The sequence below is a fragment of the Hipposideros armiger genome, unplaced genomic scaffold (genome assembly GCF_001890085.2).
Source record: "Hipposideros armiger isolate ML-2016 unplaced genomic scaffold, ASM189008v1 scaffold_331, whole genome shotgun sequence".
NCBI lineage: Eukaryota > Metazoa > Chordata > Mammalia > Chiroptera > Hipposideridae > Hipposideros > Hipposideros armiger.
In genome coordinates this window covers 1934423-1951922 of record NW_017731681.1, presented here as the reverse complement: position 1 = coordinate 1951922, position 17500 = coordinate 1934423, and the positions used below count along the sequence as shown (strand labels likewise).

Here is a 17500-nt window from a genome sequence, read left to right as displayed (position 1 = left end):
CCGTCTGACCTGCTGCCTCTCTCACCTCATTCCCTCCCCCTTGCCCCTCTCTTTTTCTTTCCAGCCACACCAGCCTCCCCGCTGTTCCTCATACGACCCCACCTCTGCACCTTTGCACTTGTTCCCCTGCCTGCGAGGTTCTTACCCCAAATATCCTCATGGCTCATGCTGTCAGTGGCTTTAGGTCTCATATCCTCAGTGGACAGTATCTGATCCCCCCAAAATAAAATTGCTCTTCCCCCAAATCTCCCTCCCCAGCCTTCTTTTCTCCATGGCATAAATCTGACATACTGCATGTAATTTAATTACCTGTTTATCATCGGTCTCTCCCACTAGAATGTCAGCTCCACCAGGACAGGGACTTCTGTCTAGTTTATTCACTTTGTTTTACCTGCAGCGTCTGCCATAGTGGGTGCCCTGTATACGTGTGAGGAATAAATTGTGCATCGGCCTTCTCCTCAGGCTGCCTCCTGCCCCGGCCTCCTTTCTCAGGCCTGGCTGCTCTGGGTCCTGTTGATGTGACCCACCAGTGTCCTCTGGTGGAGCCCAGCCTTGAAGGCACTGGGCCCAGGTTCTGGGGGTTTCAGGTGCTGGTGCAGGCCTTCTGCTTGGAGAGACAGCTCTGACCATGCCTGCCCCTGGGTCCTGAAGGTTATGAGTGGGTGGAGAAAGGGGCCTTGGGGGTCCCCTGCAGCGAGAAATAGGAGAGTTTAGTAGCTGCTGATGGGGAGGGGGGCAGATTTCTGCTCTAGTTGAGGGATTTAGGTGAATCCTTGGGAAGAACTTAGTAAGAGAGAAAGTGGTGAGGGTGCCGAGGGTGGGCTGCGCCAGGGCAGAGAGGGGACTGCGGCTGAAAGGAGAAAGTATGTGGGTGTGTCGAGGTGTATGCACTCAGCTTTGTGGTGTGACAGGTGGTACAGGGAAGAGGGTGTGGCAGAGGAAGATTTGCCCTAGAGTTTTAGTGGAGACAGAGTTTGGGGCCAATTTTTGACAACAAAAAAGCCACTTAGCAGAACAAATGCTCCTTTGAATTCCTGCCTTCCTTTCCATCATTCCTTCCCACTCCCTCCTTTCTCTTCCTCTTCATTTCCCCAAAGCTTGTGAACAGGGCTCTCCCCAGGATCTGGGAGCTGCCCCGTGGCCCCCATGTCATTGCTGGGCCCAGCTAGCTCTGTGAGATGGAAGAGGGGACTCAGCCTACTGCATCTTCTGACCCTCTCCGCCCCAGGTCCTGGCCTGTGGTGTTGTGGTGAGGCAGGCAGAGGCCCCACTGTGGCCCTGCTTGGACCTGAGAAGAGCCAACCTTCCAGGACAGACCCAGGTCTCTGTGTGGACCTGTGGCTGGCAGGTTAGAACTGGACAAGAGATGAACTCCAACCTCTTCAGTTGAGTCCAGAGAAGAGAAAGGTGGAGCTTGGCCTTACACCTGGGAGTCCTGGCCCTCCTTGTTCCCAGACTCCTCTGCAAACTCCTTGGCCCTGGGGGAGGTCCCAGCAAGGGCGTGGGGCCATGGCAGGCATTTCAGAAGTTGGCTAGAGGCTGTCAAGAGATGGCTGTGTCCTGAGGCCACGCCCCCTCCAATGTTGTCCTGCCATCTTTTTATTTTTTATTTTTGTTTTTTTTAAGATTTTATTGGGGAAATGGGGAGGGGAACAGTGTTGGGGAATTGGGGAAGGGGACCAGCCAAGTTGTTCTTCAGTCTTCACTGTGGAGGGCTCCAGTCACCATCTGGCTTCCCATTGGCAGCTCGTGGCCTCTAAGCTCAAGGTGCTGTGTTCAATCTTAGTTGAGGGTGGACATAGTCACCATCCCATGCGGGAGTCAAACCAGCAGCCTTGCTGTTAAGAGCACGTGCCCTATGCACTGAACCATCCGGGTGGCAGCTCAGCTCAAGGTGCCCAGTTCAGCCTTAGTTGCGGGTGGGCATAGCCCACCATCAAACAGGCAATCTTGTTGTTACACCAGCTGAGCCATCCTGCCATCAGCCCTATGTGGGAATCGAACTGGCAGCCCCGTTGCTCAGAGCTCACACTCTTGAGTGAGCTCTTAACCAACTAAGCCACTCAGCCGCCCCTGTCCTGCCATCTTGGGGTGGGCTAGCCATTGCTGGGAACTGTGGGCTCTCCCTCTTCTCCCCACAGCCCACTACCAGTTCCAGGCTGACTCCCCCTTCACCTGCTGACTCGAGACCCCCAGGCTGGGCTGGCATAGCCCGTCTCCCCATCTCCATCAACCTTTGATTGGCTCCTTGCTTGTGGTTTCAGTTCTAGCCATCTTCCAAGGTCGTCCCTAGTCCTAACATGTTCTGGGCATTCTTCCCAGTCTGCAGAGCCCTGGGAGGCCCAGGCTACTGGTGCCCCAGTGTGTAGGGCGCCCCATGTCAGCCCAGCCTTCCTGACCTCTGCTTTGCTGTAGGGGTCTTGGGGTTGTGGCTGCTCTGAGTCATGCGTGGCTGGCCTGTCCACGGTCTGGGCATGTTCCTCCCATGTGCGCTTTCTCTTTCTCCTCCTCCTCCTCCATGCTGGGGCACCAGCTGACCCTTCCCTCCGCTCTCCCTCAGAGAAGCTCAGAGCTCACAGTCCCAGCTACAGCAACCCCAGGAAAATGTGTAGGGGTCAGTTACCCACCCAGACTGGTGGGAGCAGTGCTGGGAAGGGGGCTGATGAGGTGGCCCCCCTGTGCTTGCATGGCCGGGGTTCCCCCCTGTCAGCCTTATGCCTCTGCTCTACCTGTCTATCTTCCAAGCCCAGTTTATTATTTTCATTATTATTAAGACATACTTTAACTCTACACAAAAAATAAAGAGAAAAATAACGCACACTTATGTACCCACTACTGTGCTCTGTCAGATTCTTTTTACCATGTTTATTTCAGATCTTTGCATTTTTAAAGACATAGCATCTTATGCCTGTAGCAGAAGTCTTCTCCGTGATCCCTTTTCCCTTCCGCCCTCTCTTGAGGCAAACACTCTCAGAATGTGTGTCAGTCTGTTTTTATGCTTTTGTTATTAATCCATAGGGATACATCCATGAATGATATGGGGGATTGTTTTCCATTTTATACCCCCATCTATTAAAGGTAGCCTTCTGTGCAAGTCTTTCTGCACTTGTTCATTCTGCACTGGTTTTGAGATTTATCCATGTTGACACTTGTGGCTCTAGTTCATCTGTTTAATTGCTATGTAATAATATTCCACTGGGCAAATAAACTGCAGTCTGTGTATCAGTCTATGGATGGCCATTTAGCTCATTGCCAGTTTTGGTAATGCCAGCGGTGCTGCAGTGAGCATTCAGTGCACGTATGTACATCTCCTAAGGCTCCTGTGCAAGGGTCTCTTGGGTTTGTTCTCAGGGGTGGGTTCCTGGGTGGGAGGAAGCCCTTCTACTTTTCAAGGAGTGGCCCTGCTGCCTTCCATGGGGGCTGTGCCCACCCACCCCTGACAGACTGTGGAAGTGGCCCCCCTTCCTCCATCCTCATCCTTGCCCCACTTGGTTTTTTTTTCAAGCTGCATTTTAATTTTTTTTTAAGATTTTTATTGGGGAATTGGGGAAGGGGAACAGACAAGTTGCTGTCCTTTTGTTCTTCAGTCTAGTTGTGGAGGACGTTGCTTCCCTGGCCCAAGTTGGCACCATCATTGCGCTCTTCCCGGGTGAGGAAGATCAGTTGCTGGCTTCTGGATGGCTGCTCACTGCGGCTGCTGGCTACACACGGTAGCCCATGGCAACCCACTGCAGCAGGGGTTGCAGCCTACGCTGTCACTGGCGACTCACGGCAGCCCAGCTCCAAGTTGAACTGCTGTTCAGCATCTTAGCTGTAAAGGGCAGTGTCACTGGCCCTCATATGTGGGATCCGAACTGGGACCCTCTGGTGTCCCAAGCCAGCTCTTAACCAATGTGCCACTCGGCTGGCCCTGCCCCACTTGGTTTTGTCCCACTTAAATTTCTTCCAGCCTGATGGGTGTGAAATGGCATCTCACTGTGGTTTTTTTTTTTTTTTTTTTAAAGATTTTTATTGGGGAATTGGGGGATGGGAACAGTGCTGGGGAATTGGGGGAAGGGGAACAGACAAGTTGCTGTCGTCTTGTTCTTCAGTCTAGTTGTGGAGGACGTTGCTTCACTGGCCAAGTTGGCACCATCATTGCGCTCTTCCCGGGTGAGGCAGATCAGTCGCCGGCTTCTGGACGGCCGCTCACTGCAGCTGCTGGCCTCTCATGCTGGCTGCTGGCCACACACGGTAGCCCATGGCAACCCACTGCAGCAGGGGCTGCAGCCTACGCCGTTGCCGGCGACTCACGGCAGCCCAGCTCCAGGTCGAGCTGTTGTTCAGCATCTTAGCTGTAGAGGGCAGTGTCACTGGCCCTCATATGTGGGATCCGAACCGGGGCCCTCTGGCGTCCCAAGCCAGCTCTTAACCATCGCGCCACTCGGCCGGCCCTCACTGTGGTTTTAACAGGCATTCCTCTGACTTGAGTGAGATGGAGCATCTTTTCATATGCTTATTGGCCACTTAAGATTTTGTTCTTAGTCTTTTTGCTTTTTATAGAAGTAATATAGGGCCAGCTGAATGACTTAGTTGGTTAAGAGCTTGCTCAACAGTGCAAGCTCTGAGCAACAGGGTCGCTGGTTTGATTCCCACATGGACCAGTGAGCTGTGCCCGAGCTGAGCTTCTGTTGAGCTGCCAACAGGTGGCAGGATGGCTCAGCTGGTGAGAGCACGTGCTCCTAACAACAAGGCAGCCTGTTCGAGATGGTGGGCTACGCCTGCCCACAACTAAAGACTGAACTCGGCTCCTTGAGCTGAGTGAGCTGCTGCCTGGGTGGCTCAGGGGATAGCGTACATGCTCTTAACAACGAGGCAGCTGGTTCGACTCCCGCATGGGATGGTGGGTAGCCCACCCACAACACAGCACCTTGAGCTGAGCGGTGCGACTGGACTTGGAGATGAGCTTGCTGCGCCCTCCACAACTAAGAATGAGGGACAACAACTTGGCCGGTCCCCCTTCCCCAATTCCCCAACACTATTCTCCTCCCCCAATTCCCCAATAAAATCTTTAAAAAAAAAAGTAATACAAAGACTTGCCCTAGGATGAAGATGAAAGCAGTGATGCCCCCACCCCACCCTCACTCACCTCCTGTCCCCCTCTCCAGGGACAACCATGTGAGGAAATCTGACTAGGTAATTTATTCATACGGTTAAGACCTCAAAACATTGTGGAAATATACACTGAGAGTCGGCTTCCACCGCTGCCCCCCTCACTGTTGTTCCTCAGGGAACCGACCACTTTCTTTAGTTTTGTAAGCATCTTCCAGTGCTCCTTGATGCAAATATAAACATATATTCAGATTTCTCTTCTGTTCTTACACAAAGGTAGCATTCTATGTACAGTATTCTATTCTTTGTTGTTTTTACTTTATAAATCTTACTATGGATAGATCCTACTGGAGACCTTTCCATACTATTGGGTTGTCAGAAAAGTCATGATGCATTTTTGCAACGAAAAACAGAAAAAGTACGTCATGACTTTTCCGACAACCCAGTAGCATATAAAAATCTTGAACTTCCTTTTTGTTCATTTGATGACTCATTTTTGTTCCATATCCTGGACAAACGTGAAAATAATTTTCCTATCGATTACATAGTTTTAAGCATTTAAAAATATTTATTTTTTGAATTGTGGTAAATATTCATGATACAAAGTTTACCATCTTAGCTGCTTTTAGGTGTACAGTTCAGTGGCATTAAGCACATTCTCCCTGTTATGAAGCCATCACCAGCATCCATCCACAGAACTTTTTTCTTGTAAAACTGAAACTCTCTACCCATTAAATAATAATTCCTCATCCACTCCCCCTGCCCCGCCCCATCCCTGGCAACCACCGTTCTACTTTGCATCTCTATGGATTTGACTATTCGAAGTACTCCTAGGAGTAGAATCATACAGTATTTGTCCTTTGTGACTGGCTTATTTCACTAGCATTATGGCATCAAGGCTTACACATGTTGCGGCCTGTGTCTGGATTTCTGACCTCTCTACAGCTACAGAGCATTCCATTATGTGGCTCTACTGTGTCATTTAACCCGTCCCCTCTGATGGATACTTGGGCTGTTTCTAATTTTTATCGTGCCTGCCAGCACTGCAGAGAAGATCCTTGTCCCTGGTCACTTTGTACGAATGCAGATGCGTGCGCTCTTTGAATGACCAGCAGTGAGAGTGCTGAGTCAAAGGGAGGGAGCATCTGCGATCCTGAGCAAGACTGCCAATTGCACCCCCACTGGGGTTGCACCACTTTACACCTCCTCCAGCAATGTAATAAGTGAAGACAATCCAGCTGAACTCTTTTCATTGTTTCTTCTGCTAGCTACTCCCAGGCCTCCAAATGTTTTGCTCATTCCAGGAGAATTTAGCTCACTCCTTCACTTTCTCTCCCCGCACCCTCCCTACAGCATCCTGTCGCTACTGTAGCGTCTCTATTGTTAGCGTTATAAACCCGAGTAACACGAGTAACACGGTCACACCTCTTGTTTCTCATCCTGTCTACTCCTCAGGCACTGCCCCTGTCTCCCTCCCACCTCTGCCATGTCACTTTTAGTTTTACAGCATCAAGACTGAATAAGCTTTACATTCTCTTCTGTAACCACAATGGAGTCTGGGGTGTTTTGTTCTATAGATGAATTTAAATGTTGAAAAAAAATTAAAAACCAATATTTACATGATTTATACAGAGCTTATACATTGTTGTGACTGTATAACTTTATTTCCTGTCTGCTGTTCTTGTCTTGAATCCTCCACTAGTGCTTTTCAAACTATGTTGAACAGGAGAACCATTTGTGTGTGTGTGTGTGTGTTGCCTTTAAAAATGAACATTCCCAGGCTTTACCCCAGACCTACCAAGATCCGTGGGGGACCTGGGAGTGTGGCCCCCCCCCCCCCCCCCCCCCCGTGACTCTATGCAGTGGCAGTGGCTTTTGAAGTGTTGTACACCTTAAATCAGTTTCAGGGCATGTCAGTTGACTTATTTTAATAAATGAAGATCATCTGTCTGTGGCGTCGCAAACCCTGTGCCCCCGCCACACACAGGTACACGTCCCCCCGCACAGACAGTCCTTACTGTAGGACGCCCCCCTCCCCCCTCCCGCCCCCCGGACCCAGACTTTTCTCTTGGCCTCTGATGCTGCTGCTCCTGTGATGCTCAGTCTTCTGGCTACCCATCCACCCTTCCTCTCTGCCCTTCTGCCTTAAGGCTTGGTGAGAAGAAAGGTTCTGGCCCCTTGTGGGGTTCTGACAGGGCTGCCTTTGGGCAAAAGAGCATGGCACAGTAAAAGCCTGGACGTGTGCATGGGATGGGCCACCACATTTTAAAGGGCTCAAATAATTTATTCATTCCACAAGCATTTTCTGAATATTGCGGGCAGGGCTCTAAGGGAGGATCTATGTGAGATAAAAAGACAAATTTGACAAGGTAGTAAGTTTCCAAGAAACTATAGAGGAGTCGGGAGCAGGGAGGGATCACGTCTGGCTTTATCCCTTTCCTGATGCCCCAGCGCAAGGCGCCTCATTCAGACACAGGTTCTGACCCACTAGTGGGCTGTAAAGCCCCTTTGATGGGCTCAACTATCCTTTAAAGACTTGGATAGAATAGAATAAGAATGCATCAACCACAGTAAGGATTGTTATTATTTCATTCATTCTTTCTTCAGCTCTGTCTATTCTCCTGTTAAATGTATTCAGTGAATTTTAAATTTGGTTATTGAAACTTTTTTATTTCTAGAAACTACATTTGGTGCTTTTTCACTCCGTTGTGTCGTTTTTTTTTATAGTTTCCTGTTCTCTGCAGGGCTCCTCAAGTGTTTTATTTTTATTTTTATCGATTTAAGCAGAGTAGGCATTTCTGGTTTACGGATGATGTCCATGTCTGAAATCTCTTGATATCTGTTTCTGGTGTCTGTTTTGTGGGTTTATTCTATCTTATAGTGTCTAGTTCCCAAGAGTTCCTGGTTATCTCTGGCCATATGCTGGTTATTGCACTCGAAAAATTTGGTATGAGTGGTTGTGTAGTAGGAGAAAGAGGGTGTGCTCCCAGACACGGGGCCTCACCTGTCCGAGACCACCGGAAGCTAAGCTCAAGTCTGGGGTTTTTGCACCCCCCCCCCCCGAGGGATTCCAACAGGGCTATAGCTGCTGGAAGGGGCTGTTTGTTCTTCTCTGGGTTCAGCCTTCACCATGGGCGCAGTCCTGATGGGAGGGCCTCCTGCTACTCCCACGTTCGCTTGGCCTGGGCTCAGGTTTTTGTCCGTCATCTGGTGAAGCTGTCCTAATAAAAGGTCATGTCTTCTGGAATCAGCATCGCTTTTCGACCTTTTGGCTAAGATCAAGTGGAATCAGCAAATACCCTCAGGGTGAAAGTAGCTTGGGTATTTCTGTATCTCCCTGGTTTTCCTTTTGATCTGGCCGGATGATTCCTCACTGTCTCGTTGGTTCTTTAAGAAGTCTTAAAATAATGTCTGTTAAAAAAATCTGGTTGCTTAGTTGTTTTCTGGTTGGGTTGGTCCAGAATGGAGTGTAACCACAGTTCTCAGCCCTGTCAGAGTCAGAGCCTGCGGGCCCCTTACCAGGGACAGAAGTCGCCACGTTGTTTCATGAAATGGTGATCTCAATATGCATTTCCTAGGTGAGTCAGGTCAGAAAAGCTTGGGAAGATCTGCAGCAGGGCGGCCTGGGGCAGCGTCTCCCTGTCCTCCTGTCTGGATTGGGAGCAGAGGGAGGTGGGCTGTGGGAGACCAAGGAGTCCAGATCGCCAAGGCCGGTGGGCTGCTGACCCCCCGGCACCCCCTGGCTCCAGGCTCACTCAGTCTCAGGGCCCACCGGACCTGATGTGACTATCCCATGTCTCACTGCCACCTCCACCTCTCTCTTGCTTTTCCCTCCCTTCAGGGCTAAATTCAAGCCCCGCCCTCATCATGAGGGAGTCATTTCTGGATTCATGTGTCCATCTGGCAGACAATCCCTGAGCCCTAGTCTGGGGGCTGGGGACATAGTGATGAGCTGCACGCAGCCCTGCCTGCCTACCCCTCAGAGCCTGGGAGGGCGGCAGAAAGAAGCACATCAGCCTGTTAGGCCCAGAGCCACCCCCGTTTAATATTATGTAGTGGAATTAAATAATAATACAATCTGGGGTGACTGGTTAGCTCAGCTGGTTAGAGTGTGGTGCTGCTAACACCAAGGTTGCCGGTTTGATCCCTGCGTGGGCCACTGTGAGCTGCGCTGTCCTTAAAAGAGTCAACTATGCCATTGTAGCATGAGAGCAATGTGTAACCAATGACCATGGCTGTTCCCCAATAGAATTAAAAAAAAAAGTAATAATAGAATCTATCTGTAGCTGTATTTGTATAACATAAAATGGGGAGGGGTGCAGGGTCTAAGGAAATCTGGAGCTGGGGGGAGGTAGTGAGGCCAATATGATGCTCTAACTGTGACAAAAACGAGAAATAAAAGGAAAGCATTATATAACGCAGCCTATATACATAATGAAATAAGAATACACAGAGGGTGCCAAAAAATGTACACGTATTTTAAGAAAGGAAAAAAACTGTATTAAAATTGTAGTATTCAATATATATTGGTAACATTGACATTTCCCCCACCCTTTAAGGAAGTTCTGTCTTCTCTGCATTTTGACTCACTTGGTTTCTCCTCCCGGTGGCACCAGGGGACCTCTGCCCACTCCCGGGCTTACATGGAAAATCCAGCCGCACTTTTAGTTCCCAGGGGCTGGATGACCCGCTTTGGTCAGAGCCGGGACATAGCCTTCCTTTAGAGGGCAGATGAGAGCGGCTGAAGGAGGGGGCTCCCCGCCTCTGTGACCTGCTCCCCCAGCGGCCCGCTTCCAGGCTCCCCAGCACACCACCTTCCTCCTGTGCTCCATGCTACTGTGGCACCGCAGTTGTGGAGGCACAGCCCTGCAGCAGGAGGGGGTCTACAGGTCATGAGCTCACGCCCTTGTGCAGGGTGTGGTTCCCTCCTGTGACGGGGACCTCACTGCCTCACAGCACAGCCCGGGCTCTTGTCAAACAGCCCATCTCCTGTGCCAGCATTTCACCATGACCCAGAATCCTCGTCCGCTCCCACAACACTTTAGAACAGGATTTTCCAACTCATGCCGCCTTTGGATAAGTAGAAAAATCTGACACCCTCTCTGGAGTTTGGGCTTCTGAAAATCACTAGTGTTTTGTGTGCTTTCCAAAATAAAAATTGTCATGTTTAATTTGTTTCTGGAATTTTGATTGGTCCTGTCTTAGGTCGAGTTCCCTAAGACGGGAGGATTATTGAGAGGGCTCAGGAGGAGAGTGAGAGAGCCTTGCTCACACAGCGCAGGGGAAGAACAGAGCAAGGATGTGGCTTTAGGGGACGAGGAGGCTCAGCCCGATCCCACTGGGAGGTGGCGAGTGATGGGCACACAGATAGGCTCCCAGAGGCTGGGCTGGTACCTGCCTGGTCAGCCACTGGGTGCATCTGCCCCTTTGGGGGGCGGGGAGGGGATGTAACTTTTCAGGCATCTGTGGGCACATGGTGGCAGTTGGCCAGAGAAGGATGCAGGTGTGAGCTGTCAGCTTCCCACAAAAGCTGGGCACAGGCATGTCAAGGGGTGGGGACCCGACAGTCTCTGATTCATCTCCTGTGGGGCAGAGGGCACATGTCCACCTCCTAGGTGAGATCCTGCTCTCAAACCTGCTTCTGGAATTCTCTGTTCTACCCAATCCAGGATGCTCCAAGTTTTACAGGCTTCTTCTAACCGCTGCCTCTCTATGGGGGGAGCCGAGGTGGGATTTGACGCAGGGCTGCAGACTGGGGTTTTCTTCAGGGAGGGCCCTGAGCCCCACATGGCCCCATCTCCCTCCTTCACCCGCCCCCACAGACTGCCTCTTCAAGGTGTGTCCCATGAACCGCTACTCGGCCCAGAAGCAGTACTGGAAGGCCAAGCAGACCAAGCAGGACAAGGACAAGATCGCCGACGTGGTGCTGCTGCAGAAGCTGCAGGTGTGTGCACACAGGTGTGCACTGTGTGTGTGTCAGGAACCCGGGTGCACATACAGGCCACTGCTTGTCACAGCTGACAGGGGCCCTGTGGCAGAGTCCAGTGGCTTTTAAAACCCCAGTATGCAAGTGATCGGTGTGCTGCTGTGAATGAGGTGAGGTGAGGAGTAGTGTCCTCCCAGAGACCCACTCGTCTGTATGACCCCTTGTGCTACTTAGAAGAAGGTGCCCCTTTCTCCAGGCTGGCCCAGCCCTATGCCAGGGCACATGGCTCAGTGAGTGGAAAGTGGACTGGGGTTCAGCTCCCACCCAACCCTTCAGCTGGACACCATGGTGCAGTGAACAACCTGTACAGCTGTACATGGAGTTGCCAGTGGCTCCAGGGAACCTGATTTGAGAACTAGTGTTAAGTTCTTCCCTTGTTTTATAGAGTTGGAGCCTGGGGCCTGTAGAGGGGACTGGGCTGTCCATGGTCATCTTGTGAGTTTGCAGTAGGGCCTTGACGGCCCCTGGGTCTCTGACCCATCTTGCGCTCCTTGGACACATGGCCGGTGCATGGGGTGAGGGCCTGCTGGTTGCTCACGGGCCTCTTGGGGCAGTGGGCCAGTTAACATCCTGGGCAGTCCTCTCTGGACAGAGCTCAAGGCCCCAAGCCCAGACCCCCTGGAGAAGAGACTGAGAGGCTTTGGCTGTGTCAGCAACTTGGCAGCCTGCTTCTGAGCCTCTCTTGGCCCCGGTGCCCTCCACCCCCATACAGACCTCGTGTCCTTGTGTTCCTTGCCCGGAGGAGTGGTGTAAAATAGGGGAAGGGTGGGCTCCACCCCATAGCTGTGAACTGGGCTAGAGACAGGTGGCTGGGGATGGGCTTCCTGAGCTCTGTTATAAATAATCCCATCTCTCCCCTGGGCTGGGGCTGTCACAGGCTTCCTCCCCACACAGACACATACTCAGAACTAGATGTGGTCACACAGCCACACATTTAAGGTCTATGGAAAGCCACGAGTGCACGGCAAAGCTCCCCGGCAGCCACGCTCACTGCTGCCTCAGCCATGAGGTCCGGGTAAAGGGATTGAGGGGAAGAAAGGGGCAGAGGGGCCAAAGCTCTCAGGGAGTGCCCGTCTGACGGAGGTGACAGAGCCTATCCTCAGGCAGCTTTCAGTCTAATGTGACAGAAGTGTCCTTAATGGGATGCAAACCCAAATCTCAAGGCCACCAGAGTTGGATCCACCAGTGTTGAATGTGGCCAGTCAGGGAAGGCTCCCTGGAGGCAGTGGTCTAGGAGCACACACAGTCTGGGGAGAGAGGGTCACATGGAGTGGGGTGGAGGAGGAGGAAGTGGCACCAGGCATGCCTATCAGCATTTGGGCCGGGGCAGGGGTCCCATGTTGGGGCATCAGGAGTCTGGTGAGATGGGGGTAGTGAGGCCCAGCTTAGGTGTCTTCTGGGGGCGTCCAGAGGCATAGGTCTCAAGGGCCGGCTGGCATGCCCTCTCCAGAGGGAGGTGGTGGAGGCAAGCGGGGGGCAGGGGTGAGGAATTTGGCTCCCTGAGCTGCAGGCTGCATGACCTTGGGCTGCCTTTCCACACTTGGGGCCTCAGTCCCTCTCCATAGTGGAAGGGCACGGGCTAGATGGCACCTGAGGGTCACTCTGGGTCAGCGCCAGGAGCTCGGTGTGCGTGAGGCGGGTGGGGGACGCTCTCCTTCAGGAGCCGGCTTCTCCACCTCATATGTGTCTGCGCAGCATGCAGCCCAAATGGAGCAGAAGCAAAATGACACGGAGAATAAGAAGGTGCACGGCGACATTGTGAAGTATGGCAGTGTGATCCAGGTGAGACCCCTTCCCCTCCCCCCACCCACCGCCTCTCCCCTCGAGAAGGCCTGGGATGATGTTGGGTGGAGCTTGCCAGCGGACATGCCCTCTGTGGGTTTGGTCCTCAGTGGGTGGCTCCAGGACCTTCTCTGTGACTGCATACCTGCTTCTGTGTGTGGCCTGAGCAGTCACGTCTAAGGGTGTGTTTTCAGCATGGTTGTCACCAGACCCGATTCCGGAGTCACGTGATCTGGGTTAAACTCTCGGCTCTGTGACTTAGGCAAGTTACTTAACTTCTCAGTGCCTCACTTTCCCCCTCTGTAAGATCAGGCCAGTTATAGTACTTCTCTCCTGTTTGTAAGGTTGCATGAGATAATGCAATCTTGTAAGGTGTTTAGAAGAGTGCTAACTTCTTTTTTTGTGATCAGGTGCCCAACTGGGTGTGTGTTTGTGTGTGACTGCATGTGTCTCAGCCTGTGTGTCTGACACTGAGCATCCGGCTGTGCCCCAGGGTCCAGTGGCCCACTCTCTTGATGGGCTGGCCTCCTGGGTTCCCTCACCCGTACCCGCCTGCCCCCCAGCTCCTGCACATGAAGAGCAACAAGTACCTGACAGTGAACAAGCGGCTGCCGGCCCTGCTGGAAAAGAATGCCATGCGGGTGACGCTGGATGCCACGGGCAACGAGGGTTCCTGGCTCTTCATCCAGCCCTTCTGGAAGCTGAGGAGCAATGGGGACAATGTGAGGACAGGGCTGGGCTGGAGGGGCCTGGGGGAGCTCTAGGCCACAGCTCCAGAGCAGCTGCTGTATGGTCGATGCAGGGACTGGATGAGGCCATGTCCATTTCTCAGAGGGGCAGACAGAGCCCTAGGGAGGCGTGGCCTTTCTCACTCTCACCCTGCTCTGCCCGTCCCCATAGGTGGTCGTGGGGGACAAGGTTATCCTGAATCCTGTCAATGCCGGGCAGCCTCTGCATGCCAGCAATTACGAGCTCAGCGACAATGCCGGCTGCAAGGAGGTGAGTGGGGTAGCGGAGCCAGCCCTGTAAGGGAGAGGCAACTCCACATCCCTTCCCACCAGGGTCTCTTCCTCCAATCCCATGTGGCCTGCTGGACAAGCTGGGCCTCACTGCTCCCCCACCTGTCTCCCAACGTTGCCCCCATTCTCCACCGCACAGGTGGCAGCCCCAGGGCAGCTGGGCTGGAGTCTGAGGGCCCTGACTGGGAGAAGGCGCCCCTTCTTGTGCTCTAATGGGGACTGGGCTGGTCCTCCCCTGACCCCTCTCTGGGCCTTCAGTGCTGCCCCACTCCCCAACCGCTGGAGGTCTGCCTGGCGTCACGGGTCTCTCTGCCCTAACCCAGGTCAACTCTGTGAACTGCAACACCAGCTGGAAGATCAACCTGTTTATGCAGTTCCGAGACCACCTGGATGAAGTGTTGAAAGGGGTAAGGACGGGGAGCGCCCCTGCTGCCACCCTGCCTGCTGGCCACCCAGCCCCTTCCCCACGGGTCCCTCCTGCTGCCTTCCTCCTGCCCAGCTCTGCTGCCCGCCTGGTCCTCCCTCCATGTGCCCCCTGCTGTGGCTCTGCAGCCCTTTCAGCATTCCTCTGCCCACTCACAGCTCCTGCCCCCTTCACACACACAGGGCCCACCCCAGGGGCCCACCAGCCCCAACTGGACCTCCTCTTCTGTCTCCTCTGGCCTCACAACCCCCCTCTCCACCCTCGCCAAGACCTGGCTGGCCTCAGTTTGCTCATTTGCTAAGGGGGTATCAGGCAGTGGACTGGGATCTCCATCCTCCCACCTTGGGAAGGGCCCAGATCCTTTGAGCAACTTGTTCCTTCCCCTGTGCCTGTGCCATGGTCTGGGCCAGGCCCCGCACCCTTTGCCCGGTGCTCTCTTGGGCAAGGACGTTAGGCTGCTGAGTCAGGGCCTGTGCCCTGGTTGCAGACCTGCGGAGGTGGGTGCTAGAACATAAGGGGTTGGCAGGTGGGGAAGGACGAACCTGTGTGGGACGAGTACTGCGGGAGAATACCACAGTAAAGACTCTGGGAGGGACCAGAGCAGAGGGTGGAAGGAGGGCTGCAGAGACCGCTAGAGAAACCCTGGAAACCAGACGTGGGGGCAGAGAGGAGGGTTCAGTGGGGGTGGAGGGGAGGGAACCAGCCTATTGGGATGCAGGCAGTATGTGGCGGGAAAGATGGGAGGGGCACATTCGGTGGTAGCAAAGAGGGTGGGGCTCCTCAGCCAGGGGAGTTGGCAGGTACACCTGGGGGTGATATCTGTTAAAGGGATAGGTGGCAGGCCCGCCAGCAGCTGCCTAGGGAGGCTGCCCTATGTTCACCGCACAGAAGCCTGCTATGCTCCCTTTGGCCTCCTCCCACAGCCAGGCTGCTCTGTCAGACTGTCCTGTCCCCCTCAGGCTGCCTCAGCCCCTCGTCCTCCTGCTCTCTCCCATCTCCCAGACTGTTTCCCACCCACCCATGCTCTATGCCATTCCCTCCCTCCCTTAAGCCTGCACATCATCCACACACCAGTCAAGGCCCAGCCCGTGTGCTGCCTCCTCCCAGAAGCCTTCCCTGATTATGCCTTCCAGCCCCAAATCTGTGCAGCATTTAGAAAAGAAAGCATCACTGGGCCGAACCCTGAGGTGCTGCCCAGAGTGGTTTCAGTGAGTCTTTCGTGGCTCCAATGTTAGATTCCAGGCAACTCGGAAGTGAGACTTGAGCTAACGGAGCCCACCCTTGTTTGCTGTCACCCTGCGCTGCCTGGGTACAGAAGTCACTAGGTTCTGCCTAGTAATTGACCCAATCTGTGTATATTCCTTCATTCCTTCATTCACCCACTCACGTATTCACTCCACAGATGCTGGCTGAGTACTCTGTGTCCAGCACAGTGTAGGGAAAACAGATAATGCCGTCAGTGTTAATCATAGGAGCAGCAGTCACACCGAGAACCTGCTGGGGGCAGGCTCGCTGTGGGAGGAAGCGTGGTGGAGAGATGAGGGTGTCGGCCCTGGAGCTGCGGCACCGACTCATGTCCCGTCTGTCACTAGCTACGTGACCCTCGGCAGGATGTTCACCTTCTCGGTGCCTGAGTTTCCCCACCTGTAAAATAGGGGTCATGATGTGTTACAGAAGAGGAAACTGAGGCTCAAAGATGTTCAGGGACTTATGCAAGGTCATACCTACAGCTTAGAAGAGCAGAGCCAGGATCCAAACTTGGTCTTAGTGTCCAAAGCTACGGAGATGAACAGGCCATCATCCCTGCACTCCAGCTGCACCAACCCAGCAGGGAGCAAAAGCAATGGGCACGATGTATCAATAGGCAGCAAGGGCCCAGGAGACCCCCTCCTGCATTCATGGAGGGGGTGACTTGAGATTGGCCTTTAGAGATCAGGCAGGGTTTCTAGAGGTACAGACTGGGGAGGGAGGCGATCAAGGGCAGGTCCGAACGTGGAAGGCTGGGGAGGGCCCCAGATAAGAACTTGTCCTGCCCCAGCTGCCTGGAGGTCTGAATTTGGGGTCTGGGCTGAGGGCTGTGGGCAGAGTGCCTGGCTGGGGATCCTGGCTGCCCTCTGGTGGGTATGGCCCAGCATGCATCTCATCCTCGGCTGCTGGCTCTGGAAGGGGCACGCGGGGTCCAGCCAGCTGCGCCTGCATCTGAGGCAGGTGGCGTTGGCCCCTGGGAGGGTCCTTGTCCTTCCTAAGCCCACACCCTGCCGCCCGCAGGGAGACGTGGTGCGGCTGTTCCATGCGGAGCAAGAGAAGTTCCTGACGTGTGACGAGTACAAGGCCAAGCTGCAGGTGTTCCTGCGCACGACGCTGCGCCAGTCCGCCACCTCGGCCACCAGCTCCAACGCCCTCTGGGAGGTGGAGGTCAGAGCCCTGCTTCTGTGCCCAGGACCCAGCCCTTCTCTCCAGCTCTGGGCTCCACCCCTCCCTCTTCTCCCATCACTCTGGGGGGTGGGAGGTCAACCTCTGCCTCCCCTCTGAGCCGCTCTGGAGCCAGGAGCCATCTACCCAGAGCTCCAGTGCCCCTCCTCTCCGTGCTTCCCCCTTTGAGCTCCCCCTCCCTAGATAGCCTCACCCCTGCCTCACCCCTGCACCCCCTCAGGTGGTGCATCATGACCCCTGCCGTGGAGGAGCTGGCCACTGGAATGGCCTGTACCGCTTCAAGCACCTGGCCACAGGCAACTACCTGGCTGCTGAGGTAAGTGGGGAGGCAGAGGGCATCCTGGGAGCTCAGGCTGTGCATGCTCGTGGGCACACACGAGTGTGTGCCTGGTGCACGTCTTCACATACGTAGACATGTGTCTGTGGATCCTGGCTTATCTGCACTCATGCATTTCACAAACATTATCAAATAAGTGCACGACTGTAAATAAGCCTAATAAATATTACCGTGGTGCTATGTGCCAGGAGCCGTTCTAGGCATCGGGATACGGCAGTGAGCAAAATTCCCACCCTTGTGACTCCCACATCTATCATAACGCACAGGCTTGTGTGCATTGGGGGGAATCCGTGTGTATGTTCATCTGTGGGTCTGTGGAGGGGGCCAGGGAATGGCAGGGCCTGCTGGCTCTCATTGGTGGCTCCTCCAGGAGTCAGGTGGGTTTTGGGGCTGGGGTGGGCACCCCTGGGTGGGTGGGGGCTGCCTGC

At 53.8% G+C, this 17500-nt stretch overlaps 1 protein-coding gene across 1 annotated transcript in view; it reads left to right on the top strand.

Annotated features, from left to right (window-relative positions):
• ITPR3 (inositol 1,4,5-trisphosphate receptor type 3) overlaps positions 1–17500 on the top strand; it is a 77587-nt gene that overhangs the window by 14831 nt on the left and 45256 nt on the right. Inside the window, exons 3-9 of the mRNA XM_019660834.1 lie at positions 10914–11035; positions 12773–12859; positions 13423–13581; positions 13760–13858; positions 14202–14285; positions 16571–16717; positions 16956–17051. Coding sequence (XP_019516379.1) covers positions 10914–11035; positions 12773–12859; positions 13423–13581; positions 13760–13858; positions 14202–14285; positions 16571–16717; positions 16956–17051 — 794 coding nt within the window. The remainder of the gene's footprint in view (positions 1–10913; positions 11036–12772; positions 12860–13422; positions 13582–13759; positions 13859–14201; positions 14286–16570; positions 16718–16955; positions 17052–17500) is intronic.